Source organism: Notolabrus celidotus, chromosome 7 (genome assembly GCF_009762535.1).
Source record: "Notolabrus celidotus isolate fNotCel1 chromosome 7, fNotCel1.pri, whole genome shotgun sequence".
In the NCBI taxonomy this organism is placed as follows: domain Eukaryota; kingdom Metazoa; phylum Chordata; class Actinopteri; order Labriformes; family Labridae; genus Notolabrus; species Notolabrus celidotus.
In genome coordinates this window covers 14051532-14072383 of record NC_048278.1, presented here as the reverse complement: position 1 = coordinate 14072383, position 20852 = coordinate 14051532, and the positions used below count along the sequence as shown (strand labels likewise).

At 41.4% G+C, this 20852-nt stretch overlaps 1 protein-coding gene across 1 annotated transcript; it reads left to right on the top strand.

Annotated features, from left to right (window-relative positions):
* The first annotated feature begins 764 nt into the window (after positions 1–764).
* Positions 765–4238, top strand: LOC117815380. Its single transcript, XM_034687061.1, has 4 exons — positions 765–1191; positions 1622–1732; positions 2565–2772; positions 2892–4238. Exons 1-4 carry the CDS (start codon positions 914–916, stop codon positions 3342–3344), a joined length of 1050 nt encoding a protein of 349 aa, XP_034542952.1. The 5' UTR covers positions 765–913; the 3' UTR covers positions 3345–4238.
* Positions 4239–20852: the final 16614 nt, after the last annotated feature.

The window sequence follows — 20852 nt, the reverse complement described above, 5'->3', positions numbered from 1 at the left end:
ATTTTTTCTTTAGCAACACAACCTCAGTATGGCTTCCTGGGAAAGCACTTTTCAAATAAAAATAGTAAATGTGAAATTATCTTGTTAATCTTTATACAAATAGCTTTGAGATATTCAACATTCATATCTTTATCCATTTTCAGTTCCTGTATATTAATTCAGTCAGATTTCCTTAACTGGCTGAATATATTATGACTGTCTCAATAGTCTATATTTAATCAGTTTTTTAAATTACAACTATGATGGCTAATTACACTTTGAAAATAACATGAACTAAAGTTGGAGATGACCTAATCTTACTTTCACGTCCCTAAATCCACGTTTGTAATCTGTCAGTCAACCTGTCCTCCTGCTGACTGGTCTCTGTCTCTGTCTCTGTCTCTGTCTCTCTCACACACACACGCGCGCGCGCACACACACACACACACACATACATACATACAAACATACACGCACGCACATGTAACCCCCTGTCCCCTAGTTGTCGCGCTGAATCGGGGATTGTACTGTGGTCATATTTATCCGTGGCCGTGACAACGACCCCCCCCCCCCCCGCGCCCCCCCCCCCCCCCCCCCCCCCCCCCCCCCGACGCCCCCCCCCCCCCCGGGGTCCCGCCACAACCTGCTAAAGTATGCTGGAAACACTGAACTTTATCTCCGACTACTTCAGCAAATAAAATACCTTAGCAGGGATTGGTACAGCATTTTTTGCTAGCTAACACATTTGTAGAGGATTTTGAACATAACGCAGACAGCTTAACAGATAACTTACCATTTTCAAAGCACAAGAAATATCCAAACTTGATCCAAACGTGATCCAAACTCTTCTTCAACCGCGAAAAACAGGGGAAGGGAATATACGTATCAGCTCCGTAGTTTGTAATGATTGGAAGCCTTAAGAGGAAGTAGGCGGATGATAAACACTGACTGGTGGATATTCATGTCAATCACTGAAGTGCCGTTGGAATTCTGCGTCTGCTTATTCTGCATCCTCCTACCGAGAAAGAGAAATATGGCGGTGTTGCAGCGCGAGATCTTAGGACGAATTTATTTTAGACAGTGCCCCAAAGAAGTCGACAAGTTTATCAGGTGGTTGATGAAACAAGGCCTTCTCCGAAAATCGATGAGATGCCCTTCTTGCACTGATGTCATGAAATGGAAGAAGTCCTACGGCAGAAAGGAGCCAGCATGGTGAGTAGTCGCTTCATGTTTAGATGTTACCTATGCGCAGTGTTGGGCAATTTAATGTGGAGTAATTTAAATAATCAAATACCTGATTATTCATTTAAAAAGTAATGACGTTACGACTCAAATTACGTTTTGTCAAAAGTAATTTGTTACTTAACTGAAAGAAAAGAAAAAAAGTTTAGCAGTACAGTCTGGGAAGGACCGCGGAGGTCAGGTGGGCCTCGTGACATGTGTCTCCCCAGAAGGGAGCTTAAAAGTGTGGGGGAGAGGCACCAGAAAGAGTGGGCCAGAGCATAATGTTACATTGTTGCACCAGGACTGTTACTAAATGATGCGTTACTGACCAACACTGTCTTTGCTTGACATTTTACCATGAAATAAACAAGACTACAGTTTATGGTGTAAGGTCCATTAACCTTCATTTTGATCACAGGGTATGCCGTGATTCATGCCATAAGGGATCGGTCTCCAGGACAGTCCGAAGTGGCTCCGTGTTCGAGAATTCTCATGTACCCTTGCAAACATGGATGCATTTCATCTACAGGTAAGTTGGCTTAAACTATAAATTAATGCAGCCATCAATATTAAAACAAATGGCTACTTTTAAATTATCCTACAGTACATTGACTGTGGCTTTGTTTGACCAGCCCTTATCTATTATTGGTTTAACTTAAATCAAGGAGAAGTGAGGTCTGAAGTCTATTGGTTGGTTTTTCTAAATGTATTCTACATGTATGTCCATTCTTCAGTGAGGAGTCTGAAGATACAATATAGTTAAATCATTTTTTGACTTTTATGTATTACATAACAGTTCCTGCTAGTTGCATTGAGATCAAGTTACATTGAGATCACATTTTGTAGCCAAGGCTATTGACCCAAATGCCATATTGGCATGTATGCAAATAAGAAATTGTAGTTACAAATCAAGAAACTTAGACAATATCAGAAACTGACTTCAGTACACAATGGTAAGTTAAAGACTGTAGTGACTGTCCTTAGCCTTTCCTCTTCAGTCACTTTGGAAGGTGATGTGGTGTTCCTGACACACAGTTGAATATATAGTGTGATTAAATTGATGTCCAAAACCAAATTTTCCTTTGGGTGATGTTCCCATTTATTGCGGTAAAAAGAATATGACTAACATTGTCCAGTTTGTTCATTTCAGCTGTCTTGCATGCATTTATGGTAAGAACCATGTGCTCTCTTCACCTCCCAACTAAAAACTAGGCTACCTGCCCTAATTTATATCACCTGGTGACAATCCGCAGACATTCAACATATATCACTTTCAGGGAAAACACCACCATCTAGTGGTCAACAAAAATCCCTAAACAAATGGCTCCAACAAAGACATTTCTGTGGTTTATCTATTACAGATTTGCTCAGGGTCTTCGCCTACGACAAGTGGACATGATGCAAGAGGGGATTACTCAGAGCTCTGCAACGCTGACAAAACTTGCTGATAAGCTGCGGAGGGTTTGCAAAGCTGCAATGAACAGAATGAGAAGAAGAGGCAAACAGACCATTGGAAGAAGAGGGGAACTTGTTCTCATAGATGAGAGCAAATTTGGTCATAAAAGGAAGGTAGGCTATGCAGACCACACAGACCACTCAGATATTGCTACACTCTGTCTAACAAGTATCGACCTGTATGATGTCATTACATGGCAACAATGATGATCCATTATGCATTTGAATTTCAGTACAACAGAGGAAGGGCAAGCAACAGGAGTTCCTGGGTTTTTGGAATGCTCGGCATTAAGGAGGCCAGGAGAAGACCCGTGCTCAAGATAGTCCCTTACCGTTCAGCCGATCATCTCCTCCCCCTAATAAAAAGGCACGTTCGACAGGGAAGCGCCATCATTTCAGATGGATGGAGATCATATCACCGTCTTCAGGATGAAGGTTACAATCATCTGACTGTTAACCACCAAGAATGTTTTGTTGACCCTATGACAGGTGCACATACACAAAATCTCGAGCGACTTTGGGGCATTTGCAAATCAACTATATGGAGATTAAGAGGAAACCGAACACAAAATTTATTGAAAGATCACTTGGATGTAATTGAGTGGACTTACTGGCGTGGAAACCAACACAGACATGGACCACTGGGCATGCTTTTACATGACATCCGAAAAAAATATCCTGTATGAAATAAAGTTGCAAATTTGGGTCTGATGATCCAGTGTTTGAAATCAAACCAGACACGGTGAAGCAGCATCAAGTTTTTATGCTGCACACAACTTGAACAAACTACCAGCAGCACTGATATCAGAAAGTCCTCTTAATTGTTTTAATGCAAATCAATCTTTCATGCTGCAAACTCGTATTATATGCTTTATTTTAGTCTAGTTTTTATTGTGTTGTGTATATGTATATATATGTATATATATTTTTTTGGTACTACTTTAATGTAGTACAAGAAAAAACATTGTAAAAAACATTGTATGTTTTTATGCTGTTCTTTTTCTGATTTCATTTCTTACTGATAAGGTTTTGTCTTTATGTAAAGCACATTCAGTTGCTCCTTGGTGTTAAATTGTGCTGTATAGATAAAGATGCCTTACCTAGTATTGTTCAGTAATGAATGTGTAATGGAGTCCTACGTATCTTATGTGTATGTGTGACACTGCCTCTCTAAAATGCCCTTGCATTATTTTACTAGTTGGCTAATCAGCTGTGGAATGTACTTCTGTTGTCTTTAGCATAACTCAAATTTACAGCTGTTTATTGATTTGTCCATACTCAGTACCAAGATATATATATATTTTCGTAGTTGTGGTTGTACAAATATAGTAAACACTGTTCTATTGTAAATGCCATTTTGAATATTGTTTTGAAATGTCAAACTAGACCTGTCAGTTGTTTGGTTGTTTGACTGGGCTGGCCACTGGCTTCAATTTGGACTCATGCGGACATAATTATGTTGTCCTTGAACATGAAAGAGTCATTTGCATTGACCTGAGTCTTTGTATTTATTTTTGTTGAGCTGAATGTATGGCTTGACTGTTTACAGTTTAAAATAAATGTTCTTGTACTTGTACTAACTGTCTGTCTTATAACTGCTAGTTGTATGCTATAATAATGTAACTAAATGTGAAGAGTCTGCAACTTTAGAATAGGGAACAAATTAGTGTTAATAAGGATCAAACTACTTGTGAATTAAAAATGAACAAGACTCCACTTTAGAATAGGGAACACATTAGTGTTAATAAGGATCAAACTACTTGTGAATTAAAAATGAACAAGACTCCACTTTAGAATAGGGAAAATGTTTTGAGTTAATAAATAATTAATTTATAGTTATTAGGGTAATATTACCACTTGTAGTTTTGCATTGCATTCCACAAGAATAGACTATACTAATTCAGAGTAATAAAGGAAGAATTACTGTTCTTGTGGAACTGCCCCTTTACAAGGCCTCAATAACCCACTGGTTATTCACATCTTTATTCAGAAACAACAATGCATTAATTTACAGTCAATAAGTATTAATAAGGAGCTAATAACAGGAAAAATCTTAATTCATGGCGTAATAGAGGTAGAATAAGGCTATGTAGAATAAGGGGTTAATATGTGCTTAATTACTACTAATAAAGGGCTAGTATGCTACTTATATGCATATTAGTAAGCACCTAGTTAATGGTTAATATGTGTACCTTAATATAAAGTGTTACCGAATATGGTTGTGGTTAGGGTTAGGGTTGTGATTAGGGTTGGATTAGGGTTAGGGTTGGGGTTAGGGTTGTGATTAGGGTTAGGGTTGTGATTAGGGTTAGGGATAGGGTTGTGATTAGGGTTAGGGATAGGGTTGTGATTAGGGTTAGGGATAGGGTTGTGATTAGGGTTAGGGTTGTGATTAGGGTTGGGGTCAGGGATAGGGTTGTGATTAGGGTTGTCTTAAGGAATAGGGTTAAGGTTGTGATTACGGTTGGGGTTAGGGTTGTGATTAGGGTAAGGGTTGGGGTTAGGGTTGTGATTAGGGTTAGGTTTGTGATTAGGGTTGTGATTAGGGTTAGGGTTGTGATTAGGGTTAGGGTTGTGATTAGGGTTGGGGTTAGGGTTAGGGTTGTGATTAGGGTTAGGTTTGTGATTAGGGTTAGGGTTGTGGTTAGGGTTAGGGTTGTGATTAGGGTTAGGGATAGGGTTGTAATTAGGGTTGTGATTAGGGTTATGGTTAGGGTTGTGATTAGGGTTGTGGTTAGGGTTGTGATTAGGGTTAGGGTTGTGGTTAGGGTTGTGGTTAGGTTTGTGATAATGGTTAGGGTTGTGATAATGGTTAGGGTTGTGATAAGGGTTAGGGTTGTGATTAGGGTTAGGTTTGTGATTAGGGTTGTGATTAGGGTTAGGGTTGGGGTAAGGGTTGGGGTTAGGGTTGTGATAAGGGTTAGGGTTGGGGTTAGGGTTGTGATTAAGGTTAGGGTTGTGATTAGGGTTAGGATTGGGGTTGGGTTAGGGTTGTGATTAGGGTTGTGGTTGGGTTAGGGTTGTGATAAGGGTTAGGGTTGTGATAAGGGTTAGGGTTGTGGTTAGGGTTAGGGATAGAGTTGTGATTAGGGTTAGGGTTGTGATTAGGGTTGTGATTAGGGTTAGGGTTGTGATTAGGGTTAGGGTTGTGGTTAGGGTTAGGGTTGTGATAAGGGTTAGGTTTGTGATAAGGGTTAGTGTTGTGATTAGGGTTAGGGTTGTGATTAGGGTTAGGGTTGGGGTAGGGTTAAGGTTGTGATTAGGGTTGGGGTTAGGGTTGTGATTAGGGTAAGGGTTGGGGTTAGGTTTGTGATTAGGGTTAGGGTTGTGATTAGGGTTGTGGTTAGGGTTAGGGTTGTGATAAGGGTTAGGGTTGTGATTAGGGTTAGGGCTGTTATAGGGTTAGGGTTGTGACAAGGGTTAGGGTTGAGGTTAGGGTTAGGGTTGTGATTAGGGTTAGGGTTGTGGTTAGGGTTAGGGTTGTGGTTAGGGTAATGGTTGTGGTTAGGGTTGTGATGAGGTTTAGGGTTGTGATTAGGGTTAGGGTTGTGATAGGGTTAGGGTTGTGATAAGGGTTAGGGTTGTGATTAGGTTTGGGGTCAGGGATAGGGTTGTGATTAGGGTTGTGATATGGTTAGGGTTAGGGTTGTGATAAGGGTTGTGATTAGGGTTGTGAATAGGGTTGTAATTAGGGTAAGGGTTGGGGTTAGGGTTGTGATTAGGGTTAGGGTTGTGATTAGGGTTGGGGTTAGGGTTGTAATTAGGGTAAGGGTTGTGATTAGGGTTAGGGTTGTGATTAGGGTTAGGGTTGTGATTAGGGTTAGGGTTGTGATAAGGGTTAGGGTTGTGTTAAGGGTTAGGGTTGTGATTAGGGTTAGGGTTGTGATTAGGGTTGTGATTAGGGTTAGGGTTGGGGTTAGGGTTGTGGTTAGGGTTGTGATAAGGGTTAGGTTTGTGATAAGGGTTAGGGTTGTGATTAGGGTTAGGGTTGTGATTAGGGTTGTCTTAAGGAATATGGTTGTGGTTAGGGTTAGGGTTGTGATTAGGGTTGGATTAGGGTTAGGGTTGGGGTTAGAGTTGTGATTAGGGTTAGGGTTGTGATTAGGGTTAGGGATAGGGTTGTGATTAGGGTTAGGGATAGGGTTGTGATTAGGGTTAGGGATAGGGTTGTGATTAGGGTTGGGGTCAGGGATAGGGTTGTGATTAGGGTTGTCTTAAGGAATAGGGTTAAGGTTGTGATTACGGTTGGGGTTAGGGTTGTGATTAGGGTAAGGGTTGGGGTTAGGGTTGTGATTAGGGTTAGGTTTGTGATTAGGGTTGTGATTAGGGTTAGGGTTGTGATTAGGGTTAGGGTTGTGATTAGGGTTGGGGTTAGGGTTAGGGTTGTGATTAGGGTTAGGTTTGTGATTAGGGTTAGGGTTGTGGTTAGGGTTAGGGTTGTGATTAGGGTTAGGGATAGGGTTGTAATTAGGGTTGTGATTAGGGTTATGGTTAGGGTTGTGATTAGGGTTGTGGTTAGGGTTGTGATTAGGGTTAGGGTTGTGGTTAGGGTTGTGGTTAGGTTTGTGATAATGGTTAGGGTTGTGATAATGGTTAGGGTTGTGATAAGGGTTAGGGTTGTGATTAGGGTTAGGTTTGTGATTAGGGTTGTGATTAGGGTTAGGGTTGGGGTAAGGGTTGGGGTTAGGGTTGTGATAAGGGTTAGGTTTGTGATTAGCATTGTGCTTAGGGTTAGGGTTGTGATTAGGGTTATGCTTAGGGTTAGGGTTGGGGTTAGGGTTAAGGTCGTGATTAGGGTTGTGATTAGGGTTGGGGTTAGGGTTGTGATTAGGGTAAGGGTTGGGGTTAGGGTTGTGATTAGGGTTGTGGTTAGGGTTGTGGTTAGGGTTGTGATAAGGGTTAGGGTTGTGATTAGGGTTAGGGTTGTGATTAGGGTTAGGGTTGTGATTAGGGTTAGGGTTGTGATTAGGGTTAGGGTTGTGATAAGGGTTAGGGTTGTGTTAAGGGTTAGGGTTGTGATTAGGGTTAGGGTTGTGATTAGGGTTGTGATTAGGGTTAGGGTTGGGGTTAGGGTTGTGGTTAGGGTTGTGATAAGGGTTAGGTTTGTGATAAGGGTTAGGGTTGTGATTAGGGTTAGGGTTGTGATTAGGGTTAGGGTTGTGATTAGGGTTGGGGTTAGGGTTAAGGTTGTGATTAGGGTTAGGGTTGTGATTAGGGTAAGGGTTGGGGTTAGGTTTGTGATTAGGGTTAGGGTTGTGATTAGGGTTGTGGTTAGGGTTAGGGTTGTGATAAGGGTTAGGGTTGTGATTAGGGTTAGGGCTGTTATAGGGTTAGGGTTGTGACAAGGGTTAGGGTTGAGGTTAGGGTTAGGGTTGTGATTAGGGTTAGGGTTGTGGTTAGGGTTAGGGTTGTGGTTAGGGTAATGGTTGTGGTTAGGGTTGTGATGAGGTTTAGGGTTGTGATTAGGGTTAGGGTTGTGATAGGGTTAGGGTTGTGATAAGGGTTAGGGTTGTGATTAGGTTTGGGGTCAGGGATAGGGTTGTGATTAGGGTTGTGATATGGTTAGGGTTAGGGTTGTGATAAGGGTTGTGATTAGGGTTGTGAATAGGGTTGTAATTAGGGTAAGGGTTGGGGTTAGGGTTGTGATTAGGGTTAGGGTTGTGATTAGGGTTGGGGTTAGGGTTGTAATTAGGGTAAGGGTTGTGATTAGGGTTAGGGTTGTGATTAGGGTTAGGGTTGTGATTAGGGTTAGGGTTGTGATAAGGGTTAGGGTTGTGTTAAGGGTTAGGGTTGTGATTAGGGTTAGGGTTGTGATTAGGGTTGTGATTAGGGTTAGGGTTGGGGTTAGGGTTGTGGTTAGGGTTGTGATAAGGGTTAGGTTTGTGATAAGGGTTAGGGTTGTGATTAGGGTTAGGGTTGTGATTAGGGTTGTCTTAAGGAATATGGTTGTGGTTAGGGTTAGGGTTGTGATTAGGGTTGGATTAGGGTTAGGGTTGGGGTTAGGGTTGTGATTAGGGTTAGGGTTGTGATTAGGGTTAGGGATAGGGTTGTGATTAGGGTTAGGGATAGGGTTGTGATTAGGGTTAGGGATAGGGTTGTGATTAGGGTTAGGGTTGTGATTAGGGTTGGGGTCAGGGATAGGGTTGTGATTAGGGTTGTCTTAAGGAATAGGGTTAAGGTTGTGATTACGGTTGGGGTTAGGGTTGTGATTAGGGTAAGGGTTTGGGTTAGGGTTGTGATTAGGGTTAGGTTTGTGATTAGGGTTGTGATTAGGGTTAGGGTTGTGATTAGGGTTAGGGTTGTGATTAGGGTTGGGGTTAGGGTTAGGGTTGTGATTAGGGTTAGGTTTGTGATTAGGGTTAGGGTTGTGGTAAGGGTTGGGGTTAGGGTTGTGATTAGGGTTAGGGATAGGGTTGTAATTAGGGTTGTGATTAGGGTTATGGTTAGGGTTGTGATTAGGGTTGTGGTTAGGGTTGTGATTAGGGTTAGGGTTGTGGTTAGGGTTGTGGTTAGGTTTGTGATAATGGTTAGGGTTGTGATAATGGTTAGGGTTGTGATAAGGGTTAGGGTTGTGATTAGGGTTAGGTTTGTGATTAGGGTTGTGATTAGGGTTAGGGTTGGGGTAAGGGTTGGGGTTAGGGTTGTGATAAGGGTTAGGTTTGTGATTAGCATTGTGCTTAGGGTTAGGGTTGTGATTAGGGTTATGCTTAGGGTTAGGGTTGGGGTTAGGGTTAAGGTCGTGATTAGGGTTGTGATTAGGGTTGGGGTTAGGGTTGTGATTAGGGTAAGGGTTGGGGTTAGGGTTGTGATTAGGGTTGTGGTTAGGGTTGTGGTTAGGGTTGTTATAAGGGTTAGGGTTGTGATTAGGGTTAGGGTTGTGATTAGGGTTAGGGTTGTGATTAGGGTTAGGGTTGTGATTAGGGTTAGGGTTGTGATAAGGGTTAGGGTTGTGTTAAGGGTTAGGGTTGTGATTAGGGTTAGGGTTGTGATTAGGGTTGTGATTAGGGTTAGGGTTGGGGTTAGGGTTGTGGTTAGGGTTGTGATAAGGGTTAGGTTTGTGATAAGGGTTAGGGTTGTGATTAGGGTTAGGGTTGTGATTAGGGTTAGGGTTGTGATTAGGGTTGGGGTTAGGGTTAAGGTTGTGATTAGGGTTAGGGTTGTGATTAGGGTTAGGGTTGTGATTAGGGTTGGGGTTAGGGTTAAGGTCGTGATTAGGGTTGTGGTTAGGGTTAGGGTTGTGATTAGGGTTGTGGTTAGGGTAGCGGTTAGGGTTAGGGTTGTGATCAGGGTTAGGGTTGTGATTAGGGTTGTGATGAGGGTTAGGGTTGTGATTAGGGTTGGGGTTGTGATTAGGGTTAGGGTTGGGGTTAGGGTTAGGGTTGTGATTAGGGATAGAGTTAGGGTTAGGGTTGGGGTTAGGATTAGAGTTAGGATTAGGATTACGGTTTGGATTAGGATTAGGGTTAGGATTAGGGATAGGATTAGGGTTAGGATTAGGGATAGGATTAGGGTTAGGTTTAGAACCAGAACTAAACTGAAGCATACAGAACCAAAACCAAACTCATGCAAACAGAACCACAATCAAACTCAACCGGGACAAACAGAACCGAACCAGAACCGAACCAGAATCGAACCAGAACCAAACCAGAACCCTATCAGAACTGAACCAGAACCGAACCAAAACCGAACAAGAACCGTACCAGAATTGAACCAGAACTGATTCGGAACCGAACCAGAACCGAACCGGAACCGAACCAGAACCATACCAGAAACGAACCAAAACCGAACCAGAATTGACCCAGAAGCGGAACCGAACCAGAACCATACCAGAAACGAATCAGAACCGAACCAGAATCGAACCAGAACAGAATTGAACCAGAACCATATCAGAACCGAACCAGAACCGAACCAGAACCGAACTAGAATCAAACCAGAACCGAACCAGAACCATACCAGAAACGAACAGAACCGAACCAGAATCGAACCAGAACAGAACTGAACCAGAACCATACCAGAACCGAACCAGAACTGAATTAGAACTGAACTCAAGCAAACTGAACCAAAACCAGAAGCAAACTCAAGCTAACAGAACCAGAACCAAACACGAGCAAACATTATTAACGTCCTCAGGTTGGCATTGAGAAAAATCAGATGCCTCAGTTTGGATGGGCTGATCCCATTTCTCCTCTCAGTGAGTATTTGCCCTGTCTTCAAGAAGACTCTCTCTGAAGGAACAGATGAAGCCAGGATACACAGCCTCCCCTCCATCACCTGTATCCTATATCCTTACATATGATTGGCCACAACCGCCATGCTGACCAATCAAAACTAAGTTCTGCTGTGAGCAGAGCTGGGGCTGAGCACTGTGAGAGCTAAGCAGCGAAAGGAAAAAACTGGGAGCCGGCTCTCTCTTGATGCGAGCCGGCTCTTCTGATTCACTATAAAGCATCGGCTCTCAGAGCCGCAGCTTTTGATCATGACACATCACTAATGTGCTTAATCTGTGTTACAATTATGAGGGGGCCATGGACAATTTTCTCACCTGTAAGGGGTCCCTGGCTCCAGAAAGTTTCAGAACCCCTGCTCTAGCTAGTAGGAGTCCAAACTCCCGATAGTGAAAACAAACGGAACAAAAAGAGCGACACAGCTGCACAGAAACTCCACGTTGTAGACATCACTGATCATAATAGACATCGCCATGCAGGAAGACAGTTTACATTTTTTTAAACCTCTGAGAGATCTTCAAATACAGAGTGCGTCTTTACACCGGTGAGATTTTTTCAGAGTTTACGGTAACTCAAATAAAAAAACGTGACATTTGCTTTGTTTTATATCGACCACTTAGCAGGATGAATATCTTGATTAAGCAGGTAGATTTTGAGTTTGAGTTGAGTTGAGAAACATTTGTGGCCATTTTTGTCATTCATTTCTATTTAGGTCTATTTAGGTCTATTAAAGCACTGATCCTCTGATCATTATTATTATTTAATTATTTCAGTAAGGCAGCTTCCTGATTCCTTTGCTGGCTCTTTTGTTTTTTTCTTAGCTCATTTTATATTTTTTGAGAAAAGAGCAAGCTGAGATGAGAGTTGCCCATCATTGTTACGTGGTTGCACTAATAATGTGAAGTGCTGTACATCTGTGGTTGCATTATTCTATTATCAATTTATCAAGTATGTAAGAGATGATTTCATTGATAGCCATAGACTACATGTCTTTCAATGTAGACTTCCACTGAAAGGAACATATTAAACTATTTAGGAACTAAATTAGAAACTAAATTTAGACTGTCATACCAGCTTGATCATCAATGAAAATGTCCTGGAAATGTCCTGGAAAATGATCTCTGGAAAAGAGTGGGAACCCTGGAGAGACAAGAGGAGAAGTTTTTCATTCATTCAAACATTGATTGTTGCTTTGTTGGTTGGCGTGATCACGGCCGACAGTGACCAGTTATTAAAGATTAACGTGTTCACGAATCGGCTCGTCATGCCTACAGCGTCCGGACAGACACTACGATACATATACATTTCTGTAGGACTTACTAAATGTCATTCATTCTTCTGCTTTTCAGAGCCCCCGTGGTGAGAGCTTTTTAGACTCTGATCCAGACTACAGTCCTGAGCAAAGCAACTCATCGGGTCAGAGGGGACAGGCCCGAGGTCGAGCGAGGGGGGCAGTCAGTAGAGTCAGGGGAAGCAGAGGCAGGAGACAGGGACGAGGTGTACACACCGGGGAAATGTACGCGCAGGAGGCGGGCAGAACGGCAGGACGGGACTTGAAAGGTTTAACATTTTGGCACCCAAAAAACAGTGATTGGTTGGTGTTTTCCCAGGTTTACTCTGGCTGTAGATAGCAGCTTTTCTTCACGCTTTTTTAGGAACACATGATGTATTGATTGCCATCAGGACATAAAGATAATTTTAACCAGTATAACAAAAAGTGTATCTAAATCTGATTACCAACCCCAGCTTTAATCTCTGAGGACTCAAAAACAGGGCACAATTTAAAGCCGCCTGTTGAAACATCCTGAATCTGCCCCTCACACCTGTACCTCTCCTCCTTTACACACAGCAGCTGTGTGTCCTGTTCCATCTCCTATCATATCTTATTGCCTTACACTGTGTCAGATCTTTTGACAGATGCCTGAAGGACACAACTTGTATTTGAACTGTTTCACTCAATGATCCGTGTGTGAAGGAGGCTTGTTAGGACGATCCAAAACTGAGAGTGCAACAAGCTGCACAACGGCTCAATGAGAAGGTTTACATTCAACAAGAAACGTTGACATCTATCATGGCATTAACAAGAGGCATGTAATGAAGGACTTCTCTCCCTCTTTAATCACTAGCAAAGAATGTATCACATGCTAATTGCAACAAAAACAAGGGGGGTACGGAGAGAAGGGAGATTGTTCACTTAATGATTATGGATGGTGGTCGTATGAAAAAGGTCAATATATACCTCGGTGGTCTGTCCAGACCTAGTAATTATGTGGGAAAACACAGTACTGTAGCAGCTCCAGGTAATGTTTCTCACCATGGTGTAATAGCTCATGTTAATGCATAGAAAAAAAAAGTAAAAAGACTGTGCACAAGTCCTAAAGTCTAAGTCTAACCCAGGACTTTCACCAGATCGATGTCCATTCCCTCTCCGATCCGCTGTGGTCCGGCTCTGTGCTCTCTCATCCATCTCAATCCATGACCGAGGCTTTCCCATGGTAATGACTGAATCAATGATTATCTGACTCCTCTCCTCATCAATGTTGTTTTTATTGAGCTCTGAAAACCTCTGACCTGTTGACTCCAGGCCTGGCTCTGCTCATCATGACAGTTTGTTGTTGTATTTAAGTGAAAAACAATCTGGCGATAACAGTGTTTTATTCTGAAGATGAACTGGATGTTTTCAAAGCTAACACTGTCAACCCTTTCAGTTCACAGACAAATCAGTAGAGAAAATGTATTAATGGGGAAATATCGCCATCTGTTGTTATGTCCGAACCGCCTCAGGGTAATCTGCTGAAAGCTGTTGTTGTGACCATTGTATTATCACATTGAACATGTCAGATAGGAAGCTAATTAGCTTGTGGAATAATTAAATGAACATTGAGTTTTTCACGACTAACCCTGGCATAGCTGGCATACACAGAGTGGATCAGCAGCTTCAGCTAGCGTGCTAACTCTAGCCGCGGTTCACCTGTCCGCCCGCTGCACCCAGAGTCTTGCACAGAGATAAAGTGCAATAGCAGCGGGGGAAGTAACACTGCTGAACCGCACTGGATACACTACATGTACTACGTACTAAAGTCAATGTCAAGGCTGTGCGGCTCTCCTAGTCCACTTCACTTCTCCCAGTTTAGTGAGCTGGGTGAAGTATTTTTATAGAGTCTGATAACGAACGCATGTACCAAACACGTCATCATGTACCCGGTCAGCTGTTGGAAAAACTACATTGCAGTACGGGGGTTTCAACCTGTAGATGGCATTCATTGTGTATATTCTAAACACAATTTGAGGAATTGTAATACTTTATTCTGAACTGCTGGGATCAAGACCCACATTGATGAACAGCACTACTCAACACTCATGTAAGTAAGTGTTCAGCTAAAAAAAAAAAAAGCAGTGTGGGGTTTAGTTACTCTTTAAGTTACATTTTTGTGTAACCTATATGGGCCTTGAGTCCAGGCACAGGTTTATAAATTATATCCAGGGTTTCAAATTTCTTTGTCATGGGCCCCTCTTTTTCTTGTTTTGTATTTCTGTAACCAGTTACTGTTGTTTTGTGGTTGTTTTGTCAATTGATCAAGCTTTTTGTTATATTGTTATTCATTTTCATTACTCATTTTTACAGTCTTTGCCCAAGGGTACAGTTTTTAGCAGTTTAAGTGACTCATTTGCGCTTATATATTGCAAATGTTGGTCAGTTGTTCCTTGATGTCTTTTATGGCCTTGCTTTCATTTTTTTGATTCTGTAAAACAACGTCTGTGAGATCTCTTGGACCACCCCCAACCCACCAAGGGTGTTACTGAGGGCCCCCCGCTCCTCCTGTTCCTCCTGAGCTACCTCGGGACTGGCTGAAGCCTCTGCATTATTTAACAAAAAGAACAATTTCCCATTACTGTCATAATGAGTTGAACCTCCACAAATTATTTAACTGTCATTAAATAATTTTCTTACACATAATAGTGTGTTTTCAAACACAGTAGCCCTGTTTTTTACCATCTTACCATCAAGTGAGGATTTTTGATGGCCCAGCTTGTTGTGTTGGGAGAGTGTCACTACCTCTCTGGTTAATAATCCCATAGAGTGCTCTGTCCTCCAGATGTTGCTGGTACAAAGCCAAATGATGTGTTGTGCTCTGTCCTCCAACAATTGCCGACATTTCTCGCCTGTGGCACATTTTTGGCAACCAGCTTAATATCAAACCTTCTTTGTGTGTGTGTGTGTGTGTGTGTGTGTGTGTGTGTGTGTGTGTGTGTGTGTGTGTGTGTGTGTGTATGCGCGTGCGTGCGTGCGAGATCACTCCTTTGACCCATGCAGCATTTTTCTTTTGTTAGTATCCCTGCAATGATTGGACCAAACAATGCAATTTAGTTAGCTTCAACTTTATTCACAAGTACTTCAATTTCGGTGTTGGTTAAATTCCTCTTATTTGCTCTTTTTGCCATTGTTCCGGTCATTCGTAAGGCAGAATCTTTCACTTTTTCTACGCACTGCCAACAAACCCTGGATCCTACTCCAAGAACTTATCAGAGGGAGGCAAGAGCTCATAGATCAAATCAGGCAATCTGAGCAACAAAGTTGTTCTTGTTAGAAGCCTTAATTAGCACACTTCTGCCCCACTGCCCACCTGCTCTCTCCCAGTAATATTTGACACTGCCTGCAAGTCACTTCCATCCCATCAGCTCACCCTGCTTACCTGCGTGCTGAGCTTCTTCCCTCTCCAATTTAGCCAGTTTATAAGCCTCTACTGCTCACTCGCTCATTGCCAGGTTTTTCTTGGTCATTTTGATCCATGACTCTGGAACACTTTCTCAGGCTGATTCCCTCTTTTACTCAGCTGTTGATTTAAGTTCTTCTTTAATTTAGGATTTAATGCTTGCTCAATACATCTTCCTGTTTTGATAAGTGCTAGATAAATAAACTTTATTATATTATATTATTATTAATCAATCGATCGTTATCAAATCACAACAAACGTTATCTCAAGATGCTTTTACAAACATAACAGGTCTAGACCGTACTCTATGTTAAATTATTAACAAAGACCCAACATCATGACAGGATATGATCCAGTCCCCTCATACTGACAGGACTCAATCTTATCTCAGCTTAATCCACCATGAGCATTGCACCTTGCAGTGTCTTAATAGTTACAGTGGCAAGGAAAACGTCATTTTAACAAGCAAAAACCTTGAGCAGAACCAGACTCATGTTAGACAGCCATCTGCTTTGAGTGAAATTATTACTGGGTCACCAGACCTATTTGTTAGTCCCGTGAACACTAACCTGCTCCTTAAACCTCTCTCTGGCCCCAAGATACATCCCAACTGACTACTGGTTTGTGTGCTTCAACAGTGTACAGTACTTCCCCATTTCTGGACCCATTTCGCAACCGATAACTACACCACTGCCCTTCTTTGAACTGCTCCTGAGTGCATTTGAGTGGTTGGAAGACAACGGCTTCAGGAAGTCCATTTACCATTTACATCTCAAGTGTATCCCATGTGAGCTAATTAGAACAGAAAACAAGACAATTTTGGCTATTAAAGGTACAGTGTGTAGAAATGGGACTCTTTGGCGATACCTTGTGGTTAGATTTTTGATTGAAACACTTCCACCCCAGCCGTTTAAGATATTCTAGAGGTAATTTCGGCCTTTGAGGACAAGAAGCTCCTGTGAAGCATGCTAGGTATGATCCTCCATTTGTCAAGTATTTACTATTAAAAAATTCTATCAATGCAAATTATTTTGCCAAAACAACAACCAATCTTTTGTTGTTGTTCTTCTTCATCCTCCAACCAGTGCATTTTTGGCGGTAAGCCACTAAATACAAAAACACATATGCTCTTACTACTTTATGCAAGATGGCGGCCTCCCTGGAAGGCCACTTGCTCTTTATGTAGATTTAAAAGGCTAATTTAAAGTGAACAAAAACAAAATGATGTATATATTCTGGTGATTATTAAACATTTTTTACATACTTATGAATATAATATTGCAATGGTACTATGTTTTTCAAAATGCCATCAAATACTACACACTGCACCTTTAAGTCTCTTTTTTGTGCTGCACTGTTGCCTCATTTATTTCCTTCAGGGGATGCCTGGAGTCATCCCCAGAGAAGGCTTTGTTCCAAATCCCCTGCCGTTACCAACCCTCCTGCGTATTGGTGCACTGTAGTGTGTCCTAAAACTCTCCCGTTTTTCCAGGAAGTCTCACATCTAACCTGGTCGTTAGTTGTTCTCATCATCCTGACATTTTTAACCTTTTTCTGCTGTTTCAGGTAGTCATTAGAGAAGAGTTCCCCTCTGTGTTTGTGTTACTTTGGTGCACTAGTTCTTTGTTCCTGCTATGGCAATTCCTCTGTCTTTTATTAGCTCCCTAGTATTCTTGCTAGATCTCAGTTGCTGCTGGTTAACGATAGCAAGCCAGCTAAGTGCAAGGGAGACTTCCTCAAACATTCTCTTCTTGCTTTTGGGTTTGTGCACAGTACGTGTAGGTTCACAATTAAACACAGGCTTGAAGACAGTGTGGTCTGGCATGTGTCATGTGTAAGTATCAGAGAAGATGTATGCGGATACAGTTTTACAAATATCATTAAAGAGCAAACAAATATATAAAGAGGAGCAGAAGACATGGTGAAAAAAACAGTATCAAAGTGTTTCAGTCTAAGAGGGTGTCATAGAGCAATCATATTTGTATGCTTGACAAGGGGGTGCTCGAACAGTCTTGTGTACAAGAGAAACAAAGTTTATATTCTTTACTTTTGTTTTCCTCTGGTAGAGAACCGAGCAATCACAGGGGGCCACATCTGCAGAATCAATTTGAGCTGGATACAGACCAGGCTAAAAACAAGGAGGGCTGATCGAGTGAGAGACAGAAACATGCCTTAACTGCATCTCTGTTGGGCTTCAAACTCAGTTTCAATCGTTTTCGACAGATGTTGCCAACAACAAAGAGTTAACAGGTGGGAGGGTTGGTGGTTGGCTGTTAGTTACTGCTATACAGTAGGGCTATCACACCACACATACTTACATGTGTGCACACATACACACAAAAAGATAAAGGTTTGAGAGTTGAAAAAAGTGAAGTGTTTGCACCTTTGCAGAAAGTGTTCAGTGGAAACGTTTGCTCAATGTGTTGTGCTTGAGTGCGTTGCTCACTGTAGTCCATTTTAATCTGGTGTAGAAACCAGCTTAGATTTTGGTTCAAAATCAGCTTTCAAGAGCGTTCACGTGACCTGAAATGTGCCTGTCTGGGCCAATCACACCGTTAATAAATGTGGCAGGTAAAAACAATTGTCATGTAAATATCAAGACCTTTAGAATTCATGGTACAGCTGGGATCCCCCACAAAATTTATAGCGTGGAGGGCAGCCTGAAAAGTGGCATATAAGGGATTAAAAAAAGAAACACATCGTAAAGGAAGTCACAGCAGCAATCAACTGCATGGATGTGGAAAACAACTTCAGCAAAATTTGTACTATTTGATGTAAACATCTTTCTTTAGACCTTAATTTATTCATCCCTGATATTTAGCTTCTATAGGCCTTAATGTGACCAGACCTTAAGATCGCCACTAAAACATGTAGTGGCTCTCAAAAGAAGTTGCACTCAAACTGGAGCAGCCTGAAACTGTCACAGTCTGAGGAGCAAGTGGCAGCACTTAGGTCCGCCTCAATTTTAGGGCATAAATGGCCAGACTGGCACTTGCAAACCTGCAGCTGTGTCCGATGCAGATGATGGTAAATATTCAATATCTTAGATTGCAGACTGGCTAACTTTGTTTTCACTCAACTCCAACTGTGGCCATTCTGTCACAAGAAGCCTGCCATGAGTGTGTCACTTGTGAGCAATTACGCACAAGGCACAGCAGTGCGTTACATTGAATATCCACCGCCCAAATCCAGATTGCTCATGTTGATCTTTGTGTGGAAATGACCGTCTGTAAACACAGTTTTCTGTCACTTGCACACTTGATAAATGAGGGTCCATACGTTTAACCTAGAACCCTTTGGGATGCTTGTGGGCGGTATTGGAGAGGGATGACATGATCAAAAATAAGTGTACCATACATACATAGGAAACCCATGCTTTTCTAATTAACACAGTCTTATACAGACACGCACACACACACATGCACACTCATGTTCTGTGAATTAAGTGACCACTTGAAGTCCCTCCATGGGCTGCATGCGTGCCCTCCGACATAGTCATCATTAATAGGCTCTATTTTAGAGCTGAAGCCCAGGAGATCAAATGCATAAAAGGGAAGGTTTCATGAACTATGATGGGCCCAGTACAAGAAAACATAAAGTGTACATACAGTATAAAAAAAACATCAGTACATCACATTTTTTTCAGTCTTATAAGTGAATGCAAGGTTAAAAAAGCTATAAAAAAAAACATTTAGTGAATCAAAGTGTAAAGTTTCTGAAAGTGCTGTTTTTACTACTGGGAAATCTGACATGCAGCTTTAGATAACTGAAAAAAAGAATTTAAAAAGTTGACCCTGCAAGTGAGTGCTTTGTTTTAAATCACATTTTCAGTGCAGCTCCAGGCATTCTTTGTATTCCATCCAGCAGTGAATCCGAAACATTTTTCTAACGGGACACTGCTTTGGTAAAGACTACAATATTTTCAAGCAATATTAGATATTGTGATATCGATCTTATCATAATATTTATGAAAAACTTGGTAAAAAATTCGATCAATTAAATTATGGGAAGGGAAGACAAGGGTGTCCGGACATGTTAATTCATAAACTTAACTACAATTTAAAAAACGCAATTGACTTACTTTCATATCATCAATCAATTTATAATGATGTTCAAAGTTAGGTTTTATATCGACTGCACCAGCCCCATGACAGAAATTTCAAATGAAACAAATCTCAGTCTTCTTTATGTGTCTGCATTACACGTTGCCAACCTTTTTTATGAGTTAAAGTTGGTTGACATGATTTTTGCCACACACTGCGGTAAAGGCTAGCTGGTTACTGAGTTTTTCTACTGCTGCTCCTTCTTAATTTTTTGTTACATTTTAAGGTGGGCAGCAATCAGTATAAAGAACCACCATCGTTCCCACTATGAACCATTTAGTTAAGTTACTGTACCATTTAGTATTACCGCTTATTTTAGCAATTTTAATACATTAGGCTTTTTATTTTTTTAAAGACGGTAATCGTTAGTCCTTCATTAGTCAAAGGTTGACCTGGTAGTCCTTTCAAAGAAATTGTTGTCTGCAGAATCTTTTCCATTGCTGATATGTGCTTATATTTTGCAATATTTTCTTGCTCTAAATTCTGCACAGCATAACCATTCTTCAGCACCTTAATTCAGATGGATTTATTGTCAACACATCAGGCAAAGTAATCTGTTAAAGGTTTCATTATGTCCTTAAGGTAGAATAAAAGCTAGGCAGATAATATTTTAAGCCACAATTTAAAATGTTAGATAATGGAACTCTGATTCTGTGTGTAAAGCTATAGCAGGGATAACAATTAAATTGGCAGGATAAGGAGACCAACATTAAAAACAAAAGGGAGACAACCCAAAGCTCAGTCTTGAAGGATGAGCTTGGCAGGTATCTTCACAACAGTTCCGGTAAATTCATATCTCACAGTATAATCACATCACCCTGCACAGACTGACCACTGTGTCTTTCTCATCATTCCTAATCTACATATTAGTCTTCAGACACGGATAACAAAGTGTGACCTGGCACTTGTTTATGAGCAGATGTTAGTATTTGTCAAATTACAATCATCTTATGCAAGATTTGATAATTTACAAAGATACACAAATATACACTGAGACACACATAAACAACTCACACACACGCACATACATACTTAGTCCAGGTGGAGCATATTCAGCAGCAGAAATGAACACAGGCTGATTTACCTCATTGTTGGCTCAGAAATGGGCTACTGGAGGAAATGGCCTTTGCTTCTCCCCAGCTGAGCTCTTC